Source organism: Lactuca sativa, chromosome 8 (assembly GCF_002870075.4).
Source record: "Lactuca sativa cultivar Salinas chromosome 8, Lsat_Salinas_v11, whole genome shotgun sequence".
NCBI lineage: Eukaryota > Viridiplantae > Streptophyta > Magnoliopsida > Asterales > Asteraceae > Lactuca > Lactuca sativa.
The window spans coordinates 111,455,816-111,483,169 of record NC_056630.2 but is presented as its reverse complement, the minus strand read 5'-3'; the positions used below and the strand labels follow the sequence as shown (position 1 = coordinate 111,483,169).

At 36.0% G+C, this 27,354-nt stretch overlaps 4 protein-coding genes across 5 annotated transcripts; 2 read left to right on the top strand and 2 right to left on the bottom strand.

Annotated features, from left to right (window-relative positions):
* Positions 1-621: 621 nt before the first annotated feature.
* Positions 622-6,177, bottom strand: LOC111880317 (alpha-glucan phosphorylase, H isozyme). The gene is made up of 16 exons (XM_023876736.3): positions 5,885-6,177; positions 4,619-4,863; positions 4,271-4,450; positions 4,009-4,185; positions 3,841-3,926; positions 3,576-3,765; positions 3,270-3,362; positions 3,000-3,181; positions 2,787-2,904; positions 2,569-2,697; positions 2,227-2,445; positions 1,913-2,116; positions 1,656-1,814; positions 1,335-1,598; positions 1,062-1,252; positions 622-970 (listed from the first exon to the last, which is right to left on the bottom strand). Exons 2-16 carry the CDS (start codon positions 4,826-4,828, stop codon positions 844-846), a joined length of 2,529 nt encoding a protein of 842 aa, XP_023732504.1. The 5' UTR covers positions 4,829-4,863; positions 5,885-6,177; the 3' UTR covers positions 622-843.
* Positions 6,178-9,759: 3,582 nt separating this feature from the next.
* On the top strand, positions 9,760-10,572 carry LOC111880367 (uncharacterized). The gene has a single exon (XM_023876787.1). The coding sequence runs from the start codon at positions 9,760-9,762 to the stop codon at positions 10,570-10,572; it is 813 nt and encodes a 270-aa protein (XP_023732555.1).
* Positions 10,573-21,133: 10,561 nt separating this feature from the next.
* Positions 21,134-23,084, top strand: LOC111880352 (protein OCTOPUS). The gene has a single exon (XM_023876775.3). The coding sequence runs from the start codon at positions 21,323-21,325 to the stop codon at positions 22,913-22,915; it is 1,593 nt and encodes a 530-aa protein (XP_023732543.1). The 5' UTR covers positions 21,134-21,322; the 3' UTR covers positions 22,916-23,084.
* Positions 23,085-23,142: 58 nt separating this feature from the next.
* LOC111880350 (protein NRT1/ PTR FAMILY 8.2) lies at positions 23,143-26,445 on the bottom strand. Of its 2 annotated transcripts, XM_042897108.2 has the most exons (6): positions 26,274-26,445; positions 25,486-25,629; positions 25,170-25,387; positions 24,475-25,019; positions 23,746-23,993; positions 23,276-23,500 (listed from the first exon to the last, which is right to left on the bottom strand). In XM_042897108.2, the coding sequence occupies exons 1-6, from the start codon at positions 26,305-26,307 to the stop codon at positions 23,430-23,432; spliced, it is 1,260 nt and encodes a 419-aa protein (XP_042753042.1). In that variant the 5' UTR covers positions 26,308-26,445; the 3' UTR covers positions 23,276-23,429. The 2 variants fall into 2 exon arrangements, with proteins under 2 accessions (XP_023732541.1, XP_042753042.1); XM_023876773.3 differs by having other exon boundaries at positions 23,143-23,993; positions 26,274-26,444.
* Between the last annotated feature and the right edge of the window lie 909 nt (positions 26,446-27,354).

Sequence of the window (27,354 nt, the reverse complement as noted above, 5' to 3'; positions counted from 1 at the left end):
GATACCATATTGGATTTTACAGGAGGAAGAAGACTGAAAATTATTTCTCAATCAACCATTCAAAATACAATGGAAATAAATAAGGATGCCCTAGCCTACATCTGGTAAATAAATCCTCTAAATATGAGAGGATAGCAATTAACAATAATAATAAAATATAAGATCGTATACTAACTTAATCATTACCAATTTGTGGATACTACCTACAACAGACGAATTAGCACCTCAAAGTAAGTGTGTTTCAATGTCTAATCCATGCTTGTTATAAATTGTGCTATTATTGTATATTGATAGATCTAATGGCAGACAAAGATCAAACAGAATCTCAACAATTTTTTAGATTGATTAGCAGTTGCTATGGTGAATTTGATTGGTCCATGTAAATTTTGGTGTTTTTGTTCATTGGTCCCACGTAAATTACATTTTTATTCCCTACAGCTGGTTTCTTCAATTTTGGTTCCAAAAAGTTTTCTCTTGCAATTTTGCTCTTTATTTGAGGTCCTTGTTTCAAGTAAAATGATTATTTTTTGGAACAAAATTGCAAAAATTAACCATACTCGTTAATAAAAAATAGTCATTTTACAAGAACTTCAAATATGGACCAAAAGATCAAGGGGGTAATAAATGCAAACAAATTCGCTCTCTTATAGGCATACCAAGTACCTGATTTACATAATATAGAAAAATACATAATACATAATAAACAATATAAACATGAAATGAAACTTATTTATTATATCCAACCACCTTTCTTTGTCACTATACTTTCTAAAAAGTAGCTAAAATACCAATACGTTACCACTTAAGGTGGAGGCTGGAGCTATGCAATTATTATTATTATTATTATGGCACAGGGCATGCCTCTATCTTCCAAATCTCCTTTGCATATTGAGAGATTGTTCTGTCACTACTAAACTTCCCACTGCCAGCTGTGCTCAGAATCGACATCTTTATCCATCTTTTCCTATCCCTGTAATGTAGCACAATAACAAAATCAGTAAAGTAAAGGGTATTTTGGTCATTTTTATAAACATATATAACAAGGTTTGAAAGATGTTTACTTATACGCTTCATCCACTTTGGCTTGAATGTCTATGTATGTTGGGAAGTCATGTCCAACAAGAAAGTAGTCCCCACGCCCATACCCTGAGTTCCCTTCTAGAGAATCAAGAAGCGGATTGTAGTCATAGTTTCCAAATGCCTTTGATCTTATCAACTCTTTAGCCTCTTCGTATCGAGGATCCGGTTTAAACTGCATATTCAGAAAAACAAATAAATTATACTAATATTTAATTAACCATACACAAACCAAATGTTTTTTTTTGTATTCTCACCAGTCCATTTTCTCGGTCTTTCCTGAGCTTGGGAACTTGATCTGCTGTTGCTCCAAAAAGGAAAAAATTGTCCTCTCCAACTTCCTCCCTGATTTCAACATTAGCCCCATCTAATGTTCCTATAATCAGGCATCCATTGAGTGCAAATTTCATATTACTTGTCCCACTGGCTTCCATGCCAGCTGTACTTATATGTTGTGACACCTCACTTCCTGGTATAAGTACCTCCGCCACAGATACATTGTAATTAGGCACAAAAACCACCTGCAATAATACAAAATTACCCTCTAAAAAAAAAATGAGATATGAAACCATTTTTACCTTCAAGTATTCATTAACTTCAGGATCGGTGTTCACAACAGCACCAACATCATCCACAAGTTTGACTATTCTTTTAGCATTTGTATATGTTGCAAATGCTTTCCCTCCAATCATGATTGTCCTTGGTGTTGTGGCTTTTCGCTCTTCAGGGCTCATTTCCTGTTTCAGTATGGAATGTTCTAGAATCTTCTTCTATGATACAGTCTATCTATTCAGTATTTAACTAGAAATGATGGTGTAAACTGTAATGTAGGTACCTTTAGTTTCTTGTACCTATAAACAGCACCCAAGATATTCAACAGCTGTCTTTTATATTCATGGATGCGCTTCACTTGAATATCGAAAAGGGTATTTGGGTCAATTGTTTCGCCTGTTACTTTCAGTATGTACTGTGCTAATCTCTGTTTGTTGGCCATTTTGGCTGACTCCCATTCAGCTTGAAGTTCTGGATTATCGGCAAACTTTTGGAGAGAGAGAGGATATGAATCAGCAGGAAGTATGTAGATGCTCACAGTAGAGGGCATTTTGGTCATTTTTTACATTAAATAGAAAGAAAATGAAAGCAGCATACCTCCCGAAGACCCACAAGTAGGTCTAGGTTGGTGACCCACTTGTCTGTTTTTAACCATTTTGTTATGATCTGACTAAGTTCAGGACTACAAAATCTGAGCCAACGTCTAGGAGTAATGCCATTGGTCTTATTTTGGAATTTGTTTGGCCATATTGACACATAATCTGCAAATAACTCTGCTTTTAAGATGTCACTGTGCAATTGTGCTACACCATTAACCTGTTAAAATAGATAAAAACAAATGGGATTAATTCATGGAGCCTAAACTATCCCTCAAAAAAAAAAAAACACAAAATAAAATTAGTTGGCTTTTCGTACATTTATAGTATTCAAACAACTTACCGTATGCCCAGAAACCACACACAAGTTTGCCATGCGGACAACCGGCTTATTTGGGTTGTGATCCAAAATCCGCATATCAGAAATCTTATTCTCAAGGTCAGGACGTGTTGACTTTATCATTGCAATAAACTGAAGAAATTATACAAACATATATTATATTTGAAAAGTATATGTTATTTTTGAATTCAAGAGAAAAAAAGATGTTTAAAACTAAATACCCGTTTGTCGATTTCTTCTATAATTTCCATGTGGCGAGGAAGAAGCTTTGACATCACAACTTGTGACCATTTCTCCAATGCCTCAGGAAGAACAGTGTGATTTGTATAAGCAATTGACCTGGTCAACACTCATCAGCAACCTCTTTGTTATTATTTAAGGCCAAAAGCAAAAAGTAACATGTTTTTTTTTTTTTATAAAATTTATAAAAGCACCTTGAAGTCACATCCCAGGCTTCATCCCACCCTAGCCCTTCTTCATCCATCAACAATCTCATAAGTTCTGGTATTGCAAGAGTAGGATGTGTGTCATTCAGTTGCACTGCAACCTTTGTAGGAAACTCTGACCACTCACGTTTCGTTCCTTCTTTTCTTTCCTTGAATCTTGAAATAATGTCCTAAAAAACATTAACATTCAAACTCTATTATCTTTAATACTTATAAATCATCAATTGTCACAAATGCAAAATAAAAACATTGTCAAACCTGCAGTGATGCACTGCATAGGAAAAATTGTTGCTTTAGTCTAAGCAGTTTTCCTTCTTCTGTAGCATCTCCAGGATAAAGAACAGCACAAATCTGGAGATAAAAAAAAATTTAGTTATAGTATTTCCATGCTAAAAAGACAAAATTTCTATCGAGTTCGGAAAATATGATTCAAAATGTGATTAGGTTTTACGCAAATTACATAAAAAGGGCAACATACTTTACTCTTTTTACTTATATAGGCAACATACTTTATTGGCAACAAAATGTAAGTACATTGCTATTATAGGTAAAAAAACAACCAACCTGTTGAGCTCTAGCATGTAGCTCAGCAGCAGACTGATATTGCCCATCATTAAACTGAAACAAATTGAAGTCCTGAGCACTTGCTTTGGCTTCCCAAAGGCGAAGACTATTTGTGTTTTTAGTTTTGTATCCAGGAATTGGGATGTCATATGCTAGGGCTTGTAGAACTTCTCCATCAACCCATTTTCGGCTGCAACATATTTAGCCAAATTCAAAGTCAAAGTCAAAGTCAAAGTCAAATCAAGATATTTGTAGTTATGCTTACGATCCTGTGGGGAGGACTTCAACACGACCAAAGAATCTGACAGGAAACACAACATCATGCCTGACAACTTCCCAAGGACTAAACTTCTGAAATAATAAAGAAAATTAGAAATGATTAATTGTAGAGAAATAAGTAAAAGGGAAATATGAGGTGGGGTGGGGTCCGGACCTCGAGCCAATCTTCTGCCATTTCTTCTTGCCCTGATTTAGAAATGCTCTGTTTGAAGAGGCCATACCTGTACCTTAAACCATACCCCCATGCTGGTAGGTTTAAAGTTGCCATGGAGTCCAAAAAGCAAGATGCAAGTCTCCCTAAACCACCATTCCCAAGTGCCATATCTTTCTCCTACAATTGTTATGGTGAAATAGTTTAAAAAAAAAAAAAAAAAATAGAACAGATTAATCATGTTAGAAAGATTTTAAAGGATTACCTGCTCAGTGATTTCTTCAAGTTCATGTCCCAGTTTGTTCAAAGCACTGGAATATGCATCTTGAATATCAAGATTCCCAATGGCATTAGTCAATGCTCGCCCTTGAAGAAACTCCATGGATAAATAGTATGTTTGCTTTGGATCAACTTTGTGATAATGAAGATAGGTCTCATTCCATTGCTGAAGAAGCAGTGAACAAAAAAGGAAGCATGGTTAGGTTAGAAGATAGATAAACATGTTTTTTGGGAACATTCATAAGATCAAATAAAAAAAAAGATGCAACATGTATGATTATGAACGTGTTATGACTTATGATATGATAACAACTTCAAGGATGAATATTTTTACTTGTATCAGGCGATCACGAACACTTTCTGCAGCTGCATAGTATGCTTGCTCAGGCTCAAATTTGATAGGAGAAAAATGTGGACTGTATTGAGAATGATACTTGATATTGGATGCAATATCTGTTGGATCTTCTGCTAGGGGATGAGCAGCAACAGGGATCTTATCAGGGGTCTTATTGAAAGAACCATTGGACTTTGTGGTAGTCTCCATCCCTGGAACTTCCAGAGACTATTCTACTGTATATACTGCAAAGTTGTTGGGGAAAGAGGGGAATTAGGGATGAACAAATGAGACTTGATTGAAGATACTGGAAAAGAGATATCTGTATGACAATAAAGTAATAGAATCATGGAAATTCGTGGTCCTTGATGCTTCAAAAAAGTTGTGTACTAATTGAGTTTGTAACAATGATATGATGGAATATATATGTTGGATCTTTTCCCTATAAGGTATGATAAAGCAAATAGCAACAACTACAAAGATAATGAATGATCTACTAAGATGTTAACTTGGTAAGTTATATTACAGACAAGAATGTAGAAAGAGAAAGGCAGTCATTCAGTCAAACATAACCATTGTTCATGAACTTTCGTGCACATACATGAGAGGGGTGTTTGGATGTGATCTTTTCAAATGATTTATTGCAAATATTAGAGTCAATCATATAATCAATTGACAGAAGTTGATAGATAGTTAGGTAATTGTACACTAGTCTCCAAATCTGGTAATCAAATGATAGTTAGTAATCAATTAATAGAACTTATAACATTCGATAAGCCAAAAATCATAATCGTAATCTTTTTTCTTGACAAACTCAACTGAATTTGAACCCGCATCTAAAATTCTAAACACCACAGAAGTCTATGTTTACCATAAGTCAAAAATGATACACCTCATCACACTAGAATTGCAGGTTTCACTCAATATGACGTTGATAGTTCAATAAAAAGCCTGAAATACCTTTCGTTAACTAAAAAAGCGATTAGCATACAATGATTGTGGGTATATAAAAATATTAACTCCGAATTTCACAAAAAAAAAATAAAAAAAAAATATACGAATGCTAGCAATTTTTGGGGGACATCCGAAACAAATATTGTTGAGATTTTCATAAACCGCTGGGAGATACATATGACAAACCCAAACACAAGCGAAATCAATTTGGAAAAATGATATAGAAATATAGCAAATTAAGTCAATCACTAACAGAACTAACAAAAACAAACTAGATAATTATAACTCGGAGTTAGGGTCAAAAGCACTTACACAGTGTAATCAACCTTCGAATACACTTACAGAAAAAAGCAAAAGCCTCTCAGGGATTGCAATGTAGTCTCAAATTTGAAACTATACTGACAAACAAGTCTATTAATAGCAAAAATCAAACAGATATTTTGATGGAAAGTTCCAAAAAGCGATTTCAGAAAAGTACCCGATGGGATATGCTTAGTTTTCTGCAATGTGTAATGTGTGTGTGAAAGAGAAAGAGAGAAGATAAGTAACGGAGGTCGGTGAGGTCACGTATGATTGTGTGGTGGTCGAAAGTGAAGACGACGATGATATTTTGAGTGAGCTGAGAAATTATAAATATGTGATATTTCGCGTGGCACGTGTGGGATGACACGTGGGAGTTCGTTGTAAGGAAAGTGAAAGCGCGCATAACAAGATTTAAGAGCATAGAGATCCGAGTTCGCATAAGGTTTTTGAGATTTTCATTTTAAGCCCTTGAGATTCCGTAAATGATCATTATACCCCTAATGTTTTCACAAATACGGTACCCAATTACCCATTTATCCTCTTAAACTTTAGAGTTTGTTACAACAAGCTGCCATGACTCGAGACAACAAGTCATATACGATGTAAGAGTAGCATCTTTCATTGTTTGAAGAGTGCTTTTCAAACCGACTATTAGAAGAATATAGCATGGAGTATATTAAATAAATTAACTATTATTTATATTTTCAAAATACTCAATAACATAATAATATAACGTCATGTTTTAAATAATATGCTAACCAGGGATAGACGTAAAATTTGATAGTAGGTGTTGTCGGCAACATTTTTTTTTTACGTAGTGACACAATAATAGAAAAAACGAAAAAATTCAAATTTTTTTTACACTGTCTTTAAAAAAACATGGGTTGTCAATGTCACTATGATCACCATAGTGGAACTGCGCGTCCGCGCCCCCTGATACTAACTTTCAAATAAATATTATTTATGCAAATTAATTTATATATGCTTTGTAATCATGCTAATAAAATTGAAAAGGAACGGAAACTTCTAGTGATATGGTCTTTCTTTCGTGAAAGATTTGTGTATCGTGAAATTGAAGGTTAAATTTGTTAATTTCATAAACAACGAGGGGGTGTTGGTGCAAACAAAACCATCTTATCACGGGCTCGCCGTGAGTTGTGTTCACGGAAGAGCCGGCCCGGGGACATGGCGTGGACTCCATTACTACTTTTTGCTTGTTTCTCAATCACATGATCCACTGATCCCTCCCCAAGAATGTAATATACTTAATTGATGGCAAAAATACATGGTTTTTTCTTAAACTTAATTTTCATTACCCAATATTAATACTTGGAAGATTCAAATTTTGCGTTGTTTAAATCTCAAATCATCACTGTGTAAAAATTGATGTTGGCGTGGACCACATGAATTACTTGGTTATCATAGTAACAAAAAAAATGATAATAAATAGTTACCAAAAGTCATACAGATTGTTTGTTTGGTTGATCGAAACTATAAAATATAAGTCAAATTGGTACGAGCAATGATATTTAAAAAATTACATGCAATTTTCTTAATCATTAATCGATCTACTACGAGTATATATATATATATATATATATATATATATATATATATATATATATATATATATATATATATATATATATATATATATATATATATATATATATATATATATATATATATATATATATATATATATATATATATATATATATGAAATTGGGTATCACGTCGAAGGTTTGACTTGTTTTGATATTTTTATCGCATTTCCCCAACCGATAAGTGGTTTACTTCTCTCAACATAAACATAAATGCAGACCGTTTGTGTTGACAATATGTGTCCATCAATTAAAGATTAGAAGAACCATTTTTTTTGGTGAATGTTAGGCATGGGCTTCAGTCCTACGTATGGGGCCAATGATGCAACCAAATCATGGAGGGAGATGGATATGGACGACATATAGAGAATGTGGGATCTTCTTAAAGTAAACTTGTGGATCCAAGACATGTCGATTGCAAAGATAGCCTCATGCCATCATAAACAAAGGATGTGTCTTGGGATTAAGCTCCGACGCCTAAATTAAGGTGAGTACTTAAGAGAATGTTTAAGAGCGATAGATGGAATTTAGGAGTGAATTGTCCTACTGATGCCTCTTATAGAGAAGGTTTATATAATGTTTACGAGGAGACACAGTGTTTGTGTTGTTCATGATGCATGCATTAACTCTTTTTTTCAAATGTTTTGTTTAATATTAAGTTTGTGGAGGTGCACTATCTAGTAGTAAAGACATGGGCGCCAAGTATGTGGGTAGATGTTTTGACGCCTTTGCCGTGTTCCAGGCTAAACCATGTTATATTTAGGTTTGATCTCAACTATATAGGCTCGAAGTTGGAGTGAGGTTATCCATGGCGATGTGGGAATCCATCAGGATGCTACACGACTATAAGTATGTTTGACATTCCTTATTGAAAGTTCTTAATAAGTTATTGCAATTTGGTGTTGATAATAAGAACTTTTAAGAGTTTGGATAGATTAAAGTGAAAACAATTATTGATTTAAATAAATTTTTTTTTGATAAATTACATTCTACTTACTCATTTGGAACTCCTTAGATAGAAGCCAAATTACCTTTTTAACCTAATATCATAACTTTTCAAAAGATTAAAAAATGAAGTTTTCATTGTGGAAGAGTAACATAAAAACAAATAGTTATAGAGTATTTTGACACCTTTTTTTATTTATTTTAAATTTTGGTAAAAATAATCAAATTCAAAAAATAGATTCTATAAGTAATTTTTATCGATTCAATAAATTTAGATCCCATTGTGATAAAATTCAAATTGACTAGGTAGAGAAATGATTGTCCGAATCTTTAGAATATGATTATGAAAAAAATATAAATTTATTGTTTGCATCAAAAGTTGTATGGGGCTTATGTAGATTGTTGAATCTTGGAAGATGAGACGATGGTTTTGGTGGCTATTATCACTTGACAAATTTTTAGTTGGTATTGAATAAAGAGAAGTGACGCTGACGGGTAGTTTTGGATGTATGAAAGAATACAAAAAGGAAGCAGATTGAAATTTACCTAAATCACACACCCAACAAAGGTTCTAAGGGATAATTACATGTTGGTCAAGCTCTCTTCGATTGTCAATAATGACGTCGAGACAACAATGAACCCTTTTATTGTGTATATTGTAAGAGTTATATTGAATTTTTTTTCCCGCTAATACTAGATGTAAGGCTAGAGAGAATGATAACGCTCCTAACACATGCTAAACACATTGCTACAATATATTTTTACTTTCCACCTAAGCTTTTATCTTAATCACATATACACTTGGATTTAGAAAATAAAAAATAAAAAAACCAAATAAAAAAGAACCAATCAAGGGCTTGGATTAAAAAAAACAAAAGAAAAAGGCCCAATCAAAGCCAAATTTCCTCAACTCTCTCATCTCTCTTCTCGTTGTGGGTGTAACGAGTCATCGTTAGCGAGTCTCCTAACGAGGCTTAAGGGGTGGTGTAGAAACTTATGGCAAGGGTTGTAGCGAGAGGGATGACAAGGCCACTCCCTCGAGCCTAAGTCACAAAACTATTAGTGTATATGTATTATTATGTGTAGCCCATTTGTATTAGTTTAGCCCATGTAGTTGTTGTAGCCCAATACTTGTATTTGTATATATTCTTTTGAGTAATGAAAATCACGTCAAGGGGAAAATACCAATCTGTCATGGTATCAGAGACTAGTTCCCAGAAAACCTACTTTCCTTCTTCTCCATCTTCCTCTCGATCCTACTGTTGTCGGGCCTAAACCTAGCCACCGACCAACCCACCCTCCATCTACTTCCCCATCTTCTTCTCAATCTCAACAATGGTTGGTGAAACCTCCAATCCCAAAAATCAGAAACCCTATGGTGCTCTCAATATCAAGACTTATGTTCCTATAATTCTTGATCTCAATGAACCCAATTATGATGCATGGCGGGAATTATTTGAAGCCCATTGTCGTGGCTTTGGTGTTCGTGATTTTCTTACAGGTGATTCCAAACCCACTTCTGACAAAGATGAAGAATGGTTCACTCTTGATTATGTGGTTAAAACGTGGCACTATGGCACCCTCACACAATCCCTTCTCAACATGATTCTCACAAAGAACTCCACATCCCACACGGTTTGGCTAAGTCTTGAAAATCTCTTCCGGGATAACAAGGACGCCAGAGCAATTGAACTTGACAGTGAACTAAGAAGCATGACTCTAGGCGATCTTTTCATTGCTCAATATTGCCAACGAATGAAGTCCATATCAGATCTCTTGGCGAATATTGACAACCCTATACCCGAGAAAACACTCGTTGCTCGTCTTCTCAATGGCCTCTTTCCTCAATATGAACACATTGCCACCCTCCTACGCCACCGAGATCCTCTACCCACTTTTCTTCAAGCTCGCTCAAAACTTTTGGTTGAAGAACAAAGGTTCAAGAATTCTCGCCCTCCTCAAGCATCCCACTCGGACCACCCATCATCCCCATCTATTCTACTTGCTAGTAAAAACAACCGCAACAGCTCCACCTCATCCCATGGAAATCGCCGCCCCAGCCAGCAGCGATGCCATGGCAGCCACAACACCAAGCAGCAGCAACGCCGCCAGCCTCCTGCTGCGTCTTCTGCAAGTCATCAGTCATAGCAGCTGCCTTGGTAGCCATACCAACTGCCTTGGCATCCCTTCCCATGGAGTTACCCCCCATTCTAGCCCGGATACCCACCTAGCAGCCTCGGTCCTCAACAGCCTCGTCGCTTCTCTGCCACAACTCCACCAACTACTAAACAATCAAGCATCCTTGGCCCTCCACCATCACCCTCTTCTGCTGCTACTGCACCTGGACATGTCGCTGCCCACACTCTCCATACCTCGATCTCTCTTACCCTTCAACCTCCGTGGCAATGGTTCCCTCCAATGGCACAAGATCAACCGACTGATTTAACTCAAGCTTTCAACTCCATGTCGCTGAATGATGGAATCGACGCAAACCGGTACATGGATACGGGAGCAACTTCACACCTCACCTCCGATACAGGTAGTCTCTCGTCTGTTACAAATAATTGCAATATAAATTCCGTTTTTGTTGGCAATGGACAATCTATTCCCGTTACTCACTCTGGCCAGTCTAAATTACACACTCCTCATAGACCCTTACATCTTCATAACATCCTTGTCACACCCAATATTATCAAAAACTTAATCTTTGTGTGTCGTTTTACGTCTGATAATATAGTTTCTATTGAATTTGACCCATTTGGATTTTCTGTGAAGGATTTGGCAACCTATCAGGTCCTGCTTAGGTGTGACAGTTATGGCGATTTATATCTTGTTCCTTCGTCTCTCAAGTCTTATGTTGCCCTCGTCGTCGACAACTCATCTTTATGGCATCAACGCCTTGGCCACCCGGGCGCTAGTGTTTTCAATAAATTGGTTTCCAGTCATTTTATTTCATGTAATAAGACTTCGTCTCATATCAATTGTCTTGCGTGTCAGCTTGGAAAACACATTAGATTACCTTTTGTTAAATCAAACTCAAATGTTTCTGCTTGTTTTGACATTATACATTCTGATTTGTGGGAATCTCCGATTCCAAGCACCAGCGGCATAAAGTACTATATTATTTTTCTTGATCATTTCTCCCATTTTTTATGGGTTTACTGTTTACGATATAAATATGATGTTTTTGGTAAATTTTTACACTTTCACAATTTTTTTTGATCAACATGGGATCTCTTTTCGTTTCTCATGCCCTCGCACTTCCCAACAAAATGGAAAGTCAGAACGTATGATTCGAACTATAAACAACATAATTCGTACCTTATTATTCCAAGTTCATCTTCCACCCACGTTTTGGGTTGAAGGGCTCCACATGGCCACCCACCTTCTCAGCATCACACCCTCATCCTCCATAAATAATGACATTCCCTTCACCAAATTATACCAAAAACCTCCACAATTCTCTCATCTTCGTATCTTTGGTTGTCTTTGTTATCCACATATTCCAACTCCTTACAAACTTGCTCCAAGATCCACCCCTAGCATCTTCCTTGGTTACCCTTCAAATCACCGTGGGTTTAGATGTTTTGACCTTACTACTCGAAATATTATTATATCTCGCCATGTGGTCTTCAAGGAAACAATCTTTCCTTTTAAATCCTTTTCTCCAAATCATCCACCCTCATACTCTTTCCTTGATACATCTCCTTCTGACATTCCTCCTTCGTATCGTGACATTTTTTCCAACATTTCTAAACCCATCCAACGCCTAAATCTACACACCACTACCGAATCTCCCATGCCTAAATCTCACCTCCAAGCCCTTCAAGACCTTAATTGGTCCATTGCCATGCAAGATGAATTTCGAGCTCTTATTGATAATAAGATGTGGACTCTTGTTCCGAGGCCCCAAGGAGCCAATATTGTTCGCTCTATGTGGTTATACAGGAAGAAACATAAGGCGGATGGCTCCCTTGAATGCTATAAAGCGAGATTGGTAGCGAATGGAAAAAGTCAACAACCCGTGATTGATTGTGAGGAGACCTTTAGCCCGGTAGTTAAACCGACTTCCATTCGGACTGTTTTGAGCATTGCTGTCTCTCGACAATGGCCTATCCACCAACTCGATGTCAAAAATGCATTTTTACACGGCCATCTCCATGAGACTGTCTACATGCACCAGCCACCAGGATTTCGAGACTCTACTCATCCTGACTATGTGTGCCACCTTCAGAAGTCTCTTTATGTTTTAAAACAAGCACCTCGTGCATGGTTTCAACGCTTTGCTTCTTACATCACCAACATCGGCTTCACACACAGCCGTTGCGACTCTTATTTGTTTATTTTTTGCAGGGGCACTGAAGTAGCATATTTGCTACTATATGTGGATGACATTCTCCTCACAGCTTCCACCACAGATCTCATGCAGCGCATCATTTCTCTTCTAGCATCTGAGTTTGCCATGAAGGATCTAGGAGACTTATCATATTTTTTTGGGTATTGCAGCCACTCGTGACAACAAGGGTATATTCCTCTCTCAACGCACATATGCTATGGAACTTCTTGAGAGAGCCAACATGACTAACTGCAACCCTTCTCACACACCCGCCGATACTCAGTCCAAACTGGATCCTTCCGGCCCTCCAGTTTCGGACCCTTCTTTATATCGCAGCTTGGCGGGTGGTCTTCAATACCTCACATTCACCCGTCCGGACCTCTCTTATGCCGCGCAACAGATTTGCCTCTTCATGCACGACCCCAGGGAACCACACCTTCATGCATTAAAGCGTATTCTACGTTATGTACGTGGTACCCTTGATTATGGACTCCAGCTACACCCATCCTCAACTACGGGCCTCATTGCGTACTCTGATACAGACTGGGGAGGGTGCTCATCCACTAGACGCTCCACTTGGTGACAATCTTCTGTCATGGTCCTCAAAATGCCAACCGACCGTCTCTCGTTCGAGTGCACAAGCTGAATACAGAGGTGTCACCAATGTTGTAACTGAAACCTGCTGGCTACACAATCTACTACGAGAACTTCAATCTCCGCTTGCTAAAGCAACCATTGTCTACTGTGACAACGTCAGTGCTGTGTACTTATCATCCAATCCTGTTCGGCACCAACGCACCAAACATATAGAGATGGATATCCATTTTGTTCGAGACAAGGTTGCTACAGGTCAAATCCGTGTTCTACATGTCCCTTCATCTCTACAGTACGCCGACATCTTCACCAAGGGACTGCCATCATCTCTCTTCACGGATTTCAGATCCAGTTTGAGCATTTTGCCTCGACCTCCTGCTCAAACTGCGGGGGTGTATTAGTGTATATGTATTATTATGTGTAGCCCATTTGTATTAGTTTAGCCCATGTAGTTGCTGTAGCCTAATACTTGTATTTGTATATATTCTTTTGAGTAATGAAAACTACGTCAAGGGGAAAATACCAATCTATCAAAAACAAACACACGCATAAAGCTAAAACCATTGGGAGGTTTCTTTTCTTATTTTATTTTATTTTATTATTTGTAATTCTTTATTGATTTGTTGAAAGACGAATGAATCTAATCCCAAATAGATTTAGAACCTATCAAAAAACTAAAACTATATATTAATTAAAAAAAATCATTCTATTTAGGAATAAACAAAGCTTTCGTCATTTAATACGAATGAGACTTTTCAAAAACTTAGGGTGCGTTTAGTTGCGGAAAAACATACCGTTTTTTGAGAAAATTTTCCAAGAAAAATGAGAATTTTGAAAACGCATTTAATTCATCTATTTTTTTTTTAATTTTCACGAAAAATGAAAATTTTCTGTTTTCTAAACATGTTTTCTAATTTTATAAAACTGAAAATGAAAAATGAATAAGTTTTAACTAAACACGTTTTCTAAATTTTCCAATGAAAAATGAAAAGGGAAAACGAAAAACGGAAAATGAAAATTGTTTTTCCGTAACTAAACCCAACCTTAAAAATTTGTAAGTCTAAAATTTGATTTCACAAATTTTATGTTGCAAAATAAACGACTATTTATGATATTTGACCGAGTTATTCATTAAAAATAAATATATTTGAAACTTATACATACCTCGAAAACTAATTATTTTTCAATTATCAATGAATGACCACTTACCTTGTTAATAACCTCCCTAGTCTCATAAGACCTTCCGGTATACCGAACACGAGGCTCGTCGTGGTCGACGTGGTCACGAACAACGGTCGTGCACTCTATCCCGACCCTCCGTGGTTGCTCGTTGTTGTTGGTGATTTTAGTGTCACTATGTCATTTTAAGTAACAAGTAACTGTATCTAACATGTGAGCTAAAAGGCTTCATAGTTTGTATTCTAATATATGTACGGGGTTGTGCAGAATGCATGCATGAATAAGATCGAACTAGAAGCCTGTTCGACGACTAGTCGGGGGGTCCGGGGGCAACGCCCCTGGGTCCGGGGATGATGTCACAACTAACATCTTAGCTAGGAAATTTTATTCCTGTGTAACCATTCAACTATTGTAAAACATATACTCTAAGTAAATCTCACTCAATGCTCATTTAGATTCACCATTTATGTTCATCAAAGAGTTTGAAGCCTTAAGAACCATGGTTTAAGTCCATATTGGACTAGGATTTCTTTATTGGGCCTAATGGACAAATAAGCATCCAATTCAACCATTTTGGGCTTAGAAACCTTATTTGGAGTCTAATTGGACCCACTTCCATAAAACTTAGCCTTTTGGGCCATTTTGGGTCCAAAAAAAATTAGTTTACCCTTAATGGGCCTTATGTGCCCTTAATGAATTAATTTGCCCTAATGGGCCACAAACTCCCTTTTTCTTTCAAAATGGGCCATGAGCTATCTAATGAGCCTAATGGGACGAAAATTTTATGTTTAGGTTCCAAAAATCCTAGCTAGATGTTAATGGGCTCAAACTATTCCATCCCTACCCTTCTTGGCCCAAACTCTCGGCCCAACACCATTTAACAAAAAAAATGAAATGGTGGTGGGGGGGGGAGAGTTGACTTTGGAGGTGCCACCTCCATAATACTCGCCATGTATCAAGGCATAGTCTCTCATATTCCCATACAAGTCACCTCACTACCTCTCTCCCCTCTCTTCCTCTACTCTCGGCCGAGAGCCAAAAACACACACACACACTCAAAAATTCTCTCCAAAACATCTCTAAAATCATCCTCTTCTTTCATCAAAGATCTCAAGGTTTTGCTTGTGCTCCAAGAGTAATCTTTAAGGTTTCAACTTCTTGGTAAGTGTTTATTATATATAAACACATATTATCCATCTTAATGCTAAAAATCTTTTCTTACATAACCTCCTTTCATGTTCTAACTCATTAGAATCACCTAAGTTCGAAAACTACTCAAGGGAATTTGCTAGGGCCGAAAATCACTTCATCTCTTTCCATTCTTCTTCAAAAACCGAAACATCAAGCAAAGGTGAGTTCATACCCCCTTGTTTTAGGTTTTCATATGATTTTTGGGGGAGAATGCAAATAAAATGTGTAGATCTATGTGTTATATGTATGTTTTATGTGAATTCTTAGTTTATTTGGTAAAAATGCATTAGATCTTAGCAAATCTCGAAATTTTAAGTAATATTGAGCAAAGATCTATGAATTATGACATTATGTACATCACATTATCAAGCCAAAAGTGATTACATGTTTAAGATACAAAAGATTTCAACAAAAACCTTGTTAAAGGTAAAAAATTGTCAAGAAAACAAAAGACAAGGACAAAAAGTGACATTTATGTTTTTATAGGGACCAAACAGGTCCTACTTGTATAAAAAGGGATTTTTATGATAAACTTACTTTCCAAAAGGCCAAAAATGTAAATTTTAGCTTAATGGGCCAAATTTTTGGGCCTCACGGTTTTAGGCCCAAAATTGCGAAAAAATGAGGTTTTGGGGATTAAAAATGTAAATTGGCCAAAGTTTCAATCATAAATGTAAATAAACCAAATTTTGGGGTAAAAATAACATTTATTCCTAAATGGGACCAAAAACGTAACTTTTATCTAAGATTGGGCCGAAAGTGACAACTTTTACAAACAAGAGGCTGAAAATGCAATTTTCTGCAAAACTAGGCCATAAATGTCAAAATATAAAATTTTGGACTAAATTTGTGAATTTCTAAACATTTGGGACAAAATTGCAAATTTTTATAAATTATGGACTAAAATGTCATTTTTACAAAACTTTGGGCCTTAATTGAAAATTTGTAGGATTTTTGGCCAAAAATGTCATTTTTACAAAAAGAAAGCTTCTTATCATCAAGCTAGTAAACCTCGAGCTAAAACAAACAACGAAACAAAACACATGAACGAAATACGTCGATAACTATTTATTGGACCTAATATTCACGTTACTTGGCCATTGGGCCCTAAGGGCCCATTTAAGTGTATATTGAGCCCAATGTTTTCCATGACATGTTTATTGGGCCTTGCGACCCACTTACATGTTAATTTGGGCCTAAGTTATGGATTACATGTTTATTGGGCTCTTGTGGCCCATTTACATGCATATTGGGCCTAAATTATCGTCTTACATGTTATTGGGCCTTTGTGGTCTAATTACATGCTAATAGGGCTTGGAATGGAAATTTCACATGCTAGTAGACTGTAACTATACCTTTGCGTAATCATTAAACTTCATATACTTATATATGTACCTTTCGAATACGAAAACATACCACATATACGTAAACATTAAACATAGTACAAAAAGGGGTTGAGAATCTAGTGAGACATGTCGGTTGGCACCTCTGAGTGTACAATCGTAGCCTGTAGTTATAATCAGAGTTTCCTGGTAAGGAAAGCGGGAGTTTGTGTATAAATCTATACGGGGTGACCCCCCACGCCTTAGTTGTTCACTACAGCTAGACTGGGCCAGTCTAGGGCGACAAAATCTTGAGCAATATCGCATTTGGAAAATGCCAAGACGGGCAACCTAGTCATTATCATGCATGGTTATAACGGCTCATATAGGGATTCAATACCAAAAATTTAACCTTTCGAAGATAAACTCTTCGATTGTGTCAATACAAAACGACTTATTTAACGATACAAGAAACTAGACGTTGTTATAAAACAGAAAATATCGGATTTTCTGGGGAAATTATTCATATACATTTATCATTTATTCACAATACAATGAATCTAAACTACACTCATACAAGTTATAACTATGAAATTCACACATGCATTTATACTTGATTTTCACATCATTTTCAGACAATTTACAGAAAATATCAGATTTTCTGGGTTTTTACGAAGGATACAAATACTTTTATTAAATCATACTTATGAACTCACCAACATTATATATGTTGACTGTTTTCAAAATAACTTGTATTCTCAGGTAATCGTTAAGCATAAATGATTTGCAAGAATGTATGGATTTATTTTGTGTAACATCATTTATCGTACTTTTAAAACTTGAAACTATGTAACTTATAACAATGTACTTGATGTGAATAACACTAGTTGTTATATGTAATGTTGGTGATGAATGTGTTATGTTTCATGTATATTCATTGTGATGATAATTCAATTGTTAGTCTCACGAGCCCCTGTACGTTTTCGCCGTCTGGTTCAGGGGTGTGACAGTTTCCAAAAGGGCAGCGCCCCTAAATCCTCATTAAATATGGATTATCCTGGCTTGCTTACAAAACAACTAATGACGACCCAACCCTAACCCTAATCTCGTTTAATATATAAATGACTCTTCCTTCTTAGAAGAGGGTTACGAATTTTAGCTCTCGTTTTCATCAAGCTCTCACAGAATCTCTCTAGCAAATTGGCTTACAATTTCTGTGCCTAGAATCGTAAGTGTCCACTTTGATTATCCTAAGCTGAATTTCTTGCAACCAAGACATAGGTAGAAATATCAGTTTGGAAAGGGTACTCAAGATCCAAGTTGGTATCCATATCTCCACCACAAACTCTAAAAATCTTACCGTTGTCGTGGAGGATCGTGGTCACCACCACATTTGACCATAAACTATTCATCTCTGCCTTCTTTCTCCTTCTCTATCCTTCTTTCTCGCTTTGATCACGATCTTCACTCGTACACACCATCCCGTTGCAAGGGGAAGAATTGTGGTGGTGACATGGAGGTTGAAGAAGGTCGTGGTTGTAAAGACCATTATGCACCGTTTGGCGGATGGACAAGATGGGACAAAATTGACCGGATATAATTGAACAGGATTAGACTACTGAACAACTTATTTTTGTAGTGTTTAGTATGAATAGAATAAAACACAACAAAATAATACAATTACTAAATTGTCCATAATACAAAATAACTTACGTTTCCTTAAGATTAAGCTACAAAAAAACCTAAATCTCTATCTAACTGTTGTGAAATCTTTTTTTTACTTCAATCAGTGATTCACAATTATATACTCCTTAGACGTGATCAACATCTTAATTTCAAACATATCACCCAAAATTAAATCAAATTTTGAGGAACAATGATACATTTTCTATACTGAAATATCTAACCTGAATAACATATTAGTTTATGTATTTTTGTTTTATCAAAACACTAGAAAACACCGACACAGAGAAACGTCTTCATTGCGGTGATATTTGATGAACAAAAGCCGCCGTTAAATTTTTATTACAATCAACAATTATTTATTTTTATTGTCAGAAGGCGTGCCTAATTCTTTTGTATGTGCAATCAAATAAACTATTTCACTGAAATTATTAAAGAACTTCTGTCGTCATGGAATGACGAGGAACACCAAAAGTTTATTTCAGTAAAGTAAATATCTAGGTGCTAGGATTTTGATTTGTGATGAGAAGTAGAGGGTTAAGGAATTATTCTTTAGAAATCCATTATATTTAATGATATGGATGGCTGTGTACGTATCCTTTTCTTTGAGTTCGAAGCCATTGATAAATGAAAAAGAAACGAGGGAGACGTGAGAAACAAAAGACACGGGTGTTTTTGTCAAAAAAAAAAAAAGTTTCATCTATTTCCATCATTTTGGGTGGTACTAAAATATAACAAAATAGTCTCATTGACTTGGTCAAGATTTTATATTGTTTTTGTGTGAGTCATGCTAAACCCTATTTGAGAGGAAATTGTTCTATTTTGTTGTGTCTCCGGTCATACATGTCAAACGTTACCTTATAGATGGTCTAAGAGGCATGACCTACATAACCTTTTTACATTTTCTGACATAATACCTAACAAATTAATTACCATTAGCGAGCATTGCATTTTTTTGCGAGTAATTATTTAGTACAACTTGTAAGAATCTATGGTCCTTATGCTAGATGTCTCGAGTTATATTCTTGGAAGTGTGTTTTTTTAAAGAATACCCATGCGAGACTTATACTATTTTTAAGGTCATGACATTTTCATTTAACAGCAACTACTTAGCACAACTGGTTAGTGCTTATTTTCTTTATGATAGAGGCCACAAGTTGTAACCTTAGAAGTCTCGTTTTTTTAAACTCTAAACAATACCCACACATGATTTATTGCTTTTAAGGGTTTTTTTTTTTTTTTTTTTTTTTTTTTTTTTTTTTTTTTTTTTTTTTTTTTGCAAGTAACTGTTTAGCACATCATGGCCATTTCAAGGAGGTCGTGAGTAGGAATGTCAAAAATTGGGGACGGGGACGAGAGCAAGGTTAACCTCCGTTTTAATTTCGGGGTGAGGACGTGGGTAGGCAGTCCCGTCCTGAACCCACATGGGGGCCCAATTAGTATATTATATGTATTTATATATATATATTAATTACATAAATATACTACAATAAATAATAATAACAATGATTTTGAGCTTCCAAAAGTCAACAAAAAAATCATGTTTTTTAAGTTGTTATTATAATGTTTTTGAGATGTGATAACATTTTTATTTTTAACATGTAAAATTATGTTATAGATAACTATTTTTAATCTAAAAAAATAACTTCTTTAAGCTCAAAAAACAACTTATTTTAGCCCAATAAAAAATATCCCAAAATCAATGATGCCTGTCCTGTTTGCCCCCGTTGATATCCGTAGTCGTGAGTTCTAATCCTAAAAGTCTTGCATGAGTTCTTGTTTGTTTATGACGTAAAAAAAATAAGTTGTAATAATCGAACTCAAAACCTCCAACAACATAGGCCCTTAACCAATTGTTCTAATTTCCACTCGTAAAAAGAATTCAATGCTTGCAAGTGCAAATATTAATTAATTTGTAAGAAATTAGGTCAGAAAAATAAATGAGTGGCTGTATAGGACAAACCCACTCGCGAAAATTTCAAGCTCATTTAGAAAGGTAAGTAATCATTCTTTGATATTGAAGAAAAAAAGATAACCATATATGCAAATAACTCGATTTGTTCAAAATATAGTCACTCCTTGATAGTTTGATGACCCATCCAATTTGATCAATTAACTGATTAACATAATTCATAACATCAAACACAACAAAATCCAATTGTTAGACGGTGAAAAATATGTACACATATTATCCTTTTTCTAAAATATCATAGACATCATTATAGTTGCACTTTTAAAATTACTTTGATGTCTCATTTATTTGTATGTATTTTTTGTTACATTTGTTTTATGGATGGTCGATCAATTAGCATTTTATCGAATTAAGAAAAAAAGACCTCGAACTCAAAACTTAAAACTTTAATGTATGTAATCAACTTTAGCTTTAATTACTATGATTCACTTTTATTCCGAGGTTTAACTAGGGTTTCTATAGGATCCCCTTTCGTCATCATCTCTCTTGTTCTCTATCTATTCTGGTACTAGGCTACTAGTACAGCAGTGACTCAGTGAGAGTGAGAGGGTGTTTCCCTTCGATCCATTTAATGCGCCATTTCTCAGTTGTTGAAGCACCATACCTGATTACCTTCCTCTAATGCCGCTGGATCACCAAATCCGTACCCACGTCCGAAACCGGACCCGCACTCGCCGTCGCTCCGCCTGTCATCGCCATCCTAATGAACCTGTCACCAATTTCTGCGCATTGTGTCTACGAGATCGCCTCGCCGGTCTAGACTCTTCTACCGATCAACTCGAACTTGAACTTGAACGTGAAACTATTATCTCTTTCCCCTTAAGTCGCCGGACCAGAGGCCATGCCGGTGCTTCATCGTCAGGAGCTGTACCTGAACTGCGACGGAGCAAGTCTGTAGCGGCTGAGAAATGTGAGGTTTTGAATGGATCGAGTCTGGATCTGCGGCGGAAGTCGTGTGATGTAAGGGCTTGTAATAGGCTATCGGATCTGTTCGACATTGATGATACGAAGATCGGACGGAATGGACCTGTGAGGGTTCAATCAAAGAATATAGGGTTTTCCGGCATTCCAGAGCAGCTGTTGGAGATAGACGAAGAAAATGGTGGTTCAAGTGGAGTTAGGATTTCTGATGATTTGTTTGTGCGGGATGAGATCGGAGAGGAAAATGATTTGAGAACGATGAAGGAACATATCGAAATGGAATTGCAGAACAAAAAGAGGAATTTCTGGGATGCAGCTTCGGGTTTCAGTCAGAAGCTACGGAAATGGAGGCAAAAGCATAAGGAGAAGAAGCAAATCGAGGTCTGCAATGCCGGAGCTGATAATAACAGATCAAATTTGGAGCAATCTAAGGATCCTCAAATCCAATCTGAGCTTCCAAGCTATGTACTGGGAAGAAGATCTTGTGATACAGAACCTAGATTCTCCATTGATGTACATCGTATGTCTGTAGAAGATCCACGATTTTCATACGAAGAACACAGGGCTTCTTGGGATGGATACATGATTGCAAGAACAATTCCTCGGCTTACACCTATGCTCCCCATTGTTGATGATCTCATGTTGCCTCCTGTAAACACCAGAATCACAGTGAGTAATCAACAAGTTCAACGGATCAAGGAAGAGGGTTCAAGTTCTGGCACATCAGCTCAGTTTAATTCCGACACTTGTTCTTCAAATACAGAAAGTAGTTCAAGCTCAATGAAGAGTTCTAGTTCCAAAACAACACGATTCCGAGGTGATGATATGAAATCTGCTTCAAATGGTCAAGAAACGAAGTTGGTGATAACCGAGAGAGAATTAAAAGATTGGCATTTGAGTTCTATCAATGCTTCAAATGGATCCATTTCTGCTTCTACAACAGTCAAGAACGGGCACAAAAAGGAAATGAGTAATAGATGGAGAAAGATGTCTAATCTATGGAGCTATAAATACAAACCTGGTGACAAAAGTAACAAAGATTCCATCAATGGAGTTTCTTTGAATCAAAACAATGACATCAATGGAGTTGAAAAAGAGGATTCAAATTCAAGTGGTAAGCTTGTTAGAAACAGTAGCTATGTGGGTTCAAGAAACAAAAGTGAATTACATCACATTGGTGAAGAAGGTGGTAGGCATTCTATGAGTGATCTTGACAGCAGCTTGCTAAAGCTGCATCTGCCACCATTTGTGAAGTCCAGGAAGAAACTGCTTCCACCAATGGCGAATATTTAGAGGTACTCTCACAACTCTTTAAGAGGAGTATCAATGTAGCATAACCCTGTAGAGCTTGTTAATTTGTTCTTTTCTTTGTTTATTTGCAAAAAGCATAGCATAATCTTAGTGTTCGTATGCTTGGTGCTTTATTTTGATGCAATAATATAAGTTGAAGTTTTACTCTTAATATATTACAGATTTAATGATACCTTTTTAATGATTAATTGCTAACTAACAAATACAAATACAAATACAAAGGAATTACATTCTCACGATATATGAGTTTTTACTTGTATGCCACTTGGCAACAGCCACAAAAACCCCAAGATTCACCACACTCAAACCACCCAAAAGCCAAAAAAACTTGTGTAATTCCCCATAATTCAAATTATCCGGAATCCACCCTGGCCCACCACCTTCGGTAGTCACTTTTATAACAACACTCACAAGTAAAGAACTGAAATAACTCCCTAAAGCAATAGTCATTAGTCGCATAGCTGACCCCAAACTCCTCATTGAATCAGGCACTTCCTCATAAAAAAACTCCATCTGTCCCACAAGTGTGAACACTTCCGCACACCCAATAATTAAAAACTGTGGAACCTGCCAAAATATGGAGATTGGGACAGGTTTGGTTTCATAGTAATTGTGTCTTCTAACAATGTCTAGTCTAATGAGTTCCAAGATTCCGGCTGTTAACATTGAAAAGATTGAAATGAAGTGGCCGGTTCCTATTCGTTGGAGCAGGGTTAGTCCGTTTGGGTGACCGGTGAGTTTTCGGGCAAGTGGGACAATGATTTGGTCATATAGTGGGACCCAGATTATGACACTTAGGGTACCAAATGTACCTAGTGAGGCTGGTGGGATTTTGAAACTTGTGTTGGGGATTTGGGTGTCCATGAAAGAGCCTTGTAGGACGAATAGATTGTCCATTTGGCCACGTATGGTGCTGAATATGATGCCCGTGATCCAGATTGGTAGCAGACGTAATACGGTTTTCAGTTCTTCAACTTGGGTAACCGTGCAAAGAGTCCATGGGTTCGTTGATCCTTTTGTGTGATCCGTGGGGAGCTCCACTGCCGCTTTGTCTAAGAATCTAAAATCAAGAAAGTTCAAGTATATAAGATTAACATCCCCGGACGCACGTGCCAAGATATTGTCTGCTTTGAGTAACCTGGCACGGATTTGCTATCGCCCAAGAACGCTTAAGTACTGTAGAGTTCTCATGGGATCTGCTGTCCTCACGACTTTAAAACACATCTTGGAACGAAAAAGGTATCCACACCCTTATTGCCAATCTCACATATCACATAGACAGAAAGTCATTCAAAACACTCCTTACGAGGGTGGTGGGTACTATCCTTTCAAGACATGTTTTAAGACCGTGAGGGCATCAGATCCCATGCCCATGAGAACTGTATACGGTATAGTTAAGCATGCTCGAGCGAAAGCAGGATTATGATGGTACCCCTAGAAAGGGCCTCGTTGCCCAAAGTAGATAATATCTTGGTACGTGTGTATGGGGATATGTTACATATTTTGTCCACTTTATTAGAGTTTAGAGAATAGATATCGACCTGAAATTTCTTGTATGATTAAGTTTGGTTGTAGAATTAGCATGATCATGAATCTCGTACAAAAGCGATGAATCCGGTGGGATGTTGATTCTTTTCTTTCTAAAAGAAGCAACAACTACTTGGAAGAAACGTGTGAAAGGGCTACCTTTGGGTTTATGGTTCCTATAAAACCAAGTACCAGAAAAGAAACAAAATACAGCCATTCCCATGGCTAAAGTAGGAATCCCAAACCCCCAATCCCAACCCACATTATCTTGTACCCATACTATCAAAGAACGAGCAACAAGGGTACCAATATTCATCATCTGATAATACCAATTAAAAAAAGAACTCTTGAGCTTTTTTTCAGCCTTGTCATTATCATCAAATTGATCTGCTCCATAAGCCGACACACATGCCTTGATTCCTCCACTTGCAACTGCTACCAAGTAAAGCGCTGTGAAGCACACTATCGTTTCAGCTTTTGTTGCATCACAAATGTTTGTTTTGGAGCATGTTGGCATTAGTTGAGGCATTGTAGCTGATAATGTCAACAATGTCATCCCCTAAAATTAAATAATATAATAGTGGTTAACTTATTTGTGATTTCATTATGTTGTAATCTGAGTATAAAGTGATGTATACAAACTATTGTTGAAGAACTGTTATAAAGTACATTTATCGTAAAAAAAAAAAACTTAAATAAGTAGACTTACAATGGCATACAAGATAGAAGAGGTTGCAATTGTCCAATATTTTCCAATATAACCATCAGCAACAAATGCTCCAAATAATGGGGCAATGTAGCAAGCCCCAGTCCAATTTGATAAATTTCTTGAGGCTGTAGCACTGTGTTGATTGAGTTCAAGCTTAAAATACAGCAACAAATTTGAACTCATCCCAAAAAACGCCAATCTTTCAAGACTTGCAGTTGCTGCAATAAGTGTTACAAAATCTTTTTAAGTAGTAGTATTTTCTTTGATATAAACATAAATGGATGAAGAAAATATGAAAGTGGATGTATGTAAGTACCAACTACAAAGAAGCATGCTTTCCAGTTTCCTGTTTTTAACTTGTTAGCTGGGCTGTTGAGGTAATCCACTGTTCCATCTCTAGTGTACAACACACAATCTTCTCCTTTGGTCTCAAGCAAAACATAAGTGTTGTGTTCATCATCTAGATGAGATAAGTAAGAGTCAAATCACTTCTAAAACCAAGTAAATAGCCTAAACTGATCATTTGTAGTAGTTTAAAAGTTACTGGAGTATTAACATAATCATAGTAAGATAAGAACAGGTGTTATAAGAATCAACTTCAAAACCTCATCTTTGCATCCAAAAACTTAGCAAAATTTTTGGGGAAATGCAATTAGTTATATACTGGTTCTGTTTATAAAATCAGATGCAACTTTGAAGAAAGAGAAAGGAAAAGAATACTAGATTTGAGGAAGCTAAATTCATTGCACTGAACACGAAGGAGCTACATTCCGGAAGCAATTCACATGTTGCACTTCAAAACCAGAATGCGATTCATACAAACTCCGCAAAACCCTAGAAGATGTACGCTATTCAATTTAAGTAATTTAAATGAAATACAAACAGGGACCCTGAATTAGCAACAAAATCATAATGAAATCGCATCTTGAAACAACACGTCTAAAATGCAAAGTAAATAATACAACGAATCTGAAGTGAATGAGTACGCAAATTTAGTAGAAATATTCAGCAAACAGTTGCATACATTTCGCCCAAAGTCAAATCAAACAGAAAGAAAGCACACAATTTCTGAGAAAAAAAAAACGGTATCAAAAGTCGGAGGACCTGAAGTGATGAAGGGAGGAGAATTTTCCGCCATGAATGGGTGAAGAGAGAGAAGATGTGGTTGGCATGTTGAGTGATGTAATACGAAGACGATGATACTGGCGCCATTGCTGCAAATACAGTGCAAGCTCTCCAATTATTAGCGTACATTTGTTTCTTTTTGGGGTTTTAGTTTCCACATTTGTCATCGTTACATTATATACATTTTGGGGTGGGGTAGGTTTGCATGTGATTGTAATAAACATTATTTGTGTACCATCAACTTTGGCAAATAGTATATGTTTTACAAAATTGTTGCATAAGTGTTTTTTTTGGATAATAAAAGATGGTGATATCATTATGTAAAAGAAAAAATAATTTCTCAAAAGATGATTTACAAAATAAATGGTATTTTAATATGGTTATTTTGTGATAGGAATAGTTAATTCTTTATTTTTTTTTTAAATATAAGTCATTTGTTCACTGATTTTTATTCGGTTCATGTTATCCTTACATTATATACATTTAGGGGTGGGGTAGGGTTGCATGTGATTGTAATAAACATTATTTATGCACCATCAACTTTGGCAAATATGGCAAATAGTATATGTTTTACAAAATTGTTGCATAAGTGTTTTCTTGGATAATAAAAGATGGTGATATCATTATGTAAAGAAAAAAGAATTTCTCAAAAAATGATTTACAAAATAAATGGTATTTTAATATGGTTATTTTGTGATAGGAATGGTTAATTCTTTATTTTTTTTTTAAAAAATATAAATCATTTGTTAAGAACTGATGTATTCACTAATTTTTATTCGGTTGATGTTATCATCACATTATATACATTTAGGGGTGGGATAGAGTTGCATGTGATTGTAATAAACATTATTTGTGCACCATCAACTTTGGCAAATAGTATATGTTTTACAAATTTGTTGCATAAGTGTTTTTTTTGGATAATAAAAGATGGTGATATCATTATGTAAAGGAAAAAAGAATTTCTCAAAAAATGATTTTACAAAATAAATGGTATTTTAATATGGTTATTTTGTGTTACAAATAGTTAATTCTTTATTTTAAAAAAAATATAAATAATCAT

Excerpts from the sequence above, each read along its gene's own strand:
- LOC111880317 (XM_023876736.3), bottom strand. The coding sequence starts at position 4,828 with ATGGAGACTACCACAAAGTCCAATGGTTCTTTCAATAAGACCCCTGAT. Across the intron at positions 2,905-2,999 it reads GCCTGGGATGTGACTTCAAG|GTCAATTGCTTATACAAATC; the intron begins GTGCTTTTATAA and ends AGTGTTGACCAG. Across the intron at positions 2,698-2,786 it reads TAGAAGAAATCGACAAACGG|TTTATTGCAATGATAAAGTC; the intron begins GTATTTAGTTTT and ends TAATTTCTTCAG.
- LOC111880367 (XM_023876787.1), top strand. The coding sequence starts at position 9,760 with ATGGTTGGTGAAACCTCCAATCCCAAAAATCAGAAACCCTATGGTGCT.
- LOC111880352 (XM_023876775.3), top strand. The coding sequence starts at position 21,323 with ATGCCGCTGGATCACCAAATCCGTACCCACGTCCGAAACCGGACCCGC.
- LOC111880350 (XM_023876773.3), bottom strand. The coding sequence starts at position 26,307 with ATGGCGGAAAATTCTCCTCCCTTCATCACTTCAG. Across the intron at positions 25,388-25,485 it reads AGCATGCTTCTTTGTAGTTG|CAACTGCAAGTCTTGAAAGA; the intron begins GTACTTACATAC and ends CACTTATTGCAG. Across the intron at positions 23,994-24,474 it reads AATCATACAAGAAATTTCAG|ATTCTTAGACAAAGCGGCAG; the intron begins GTCGATATCTAT and ends TCTTGATTTTAG.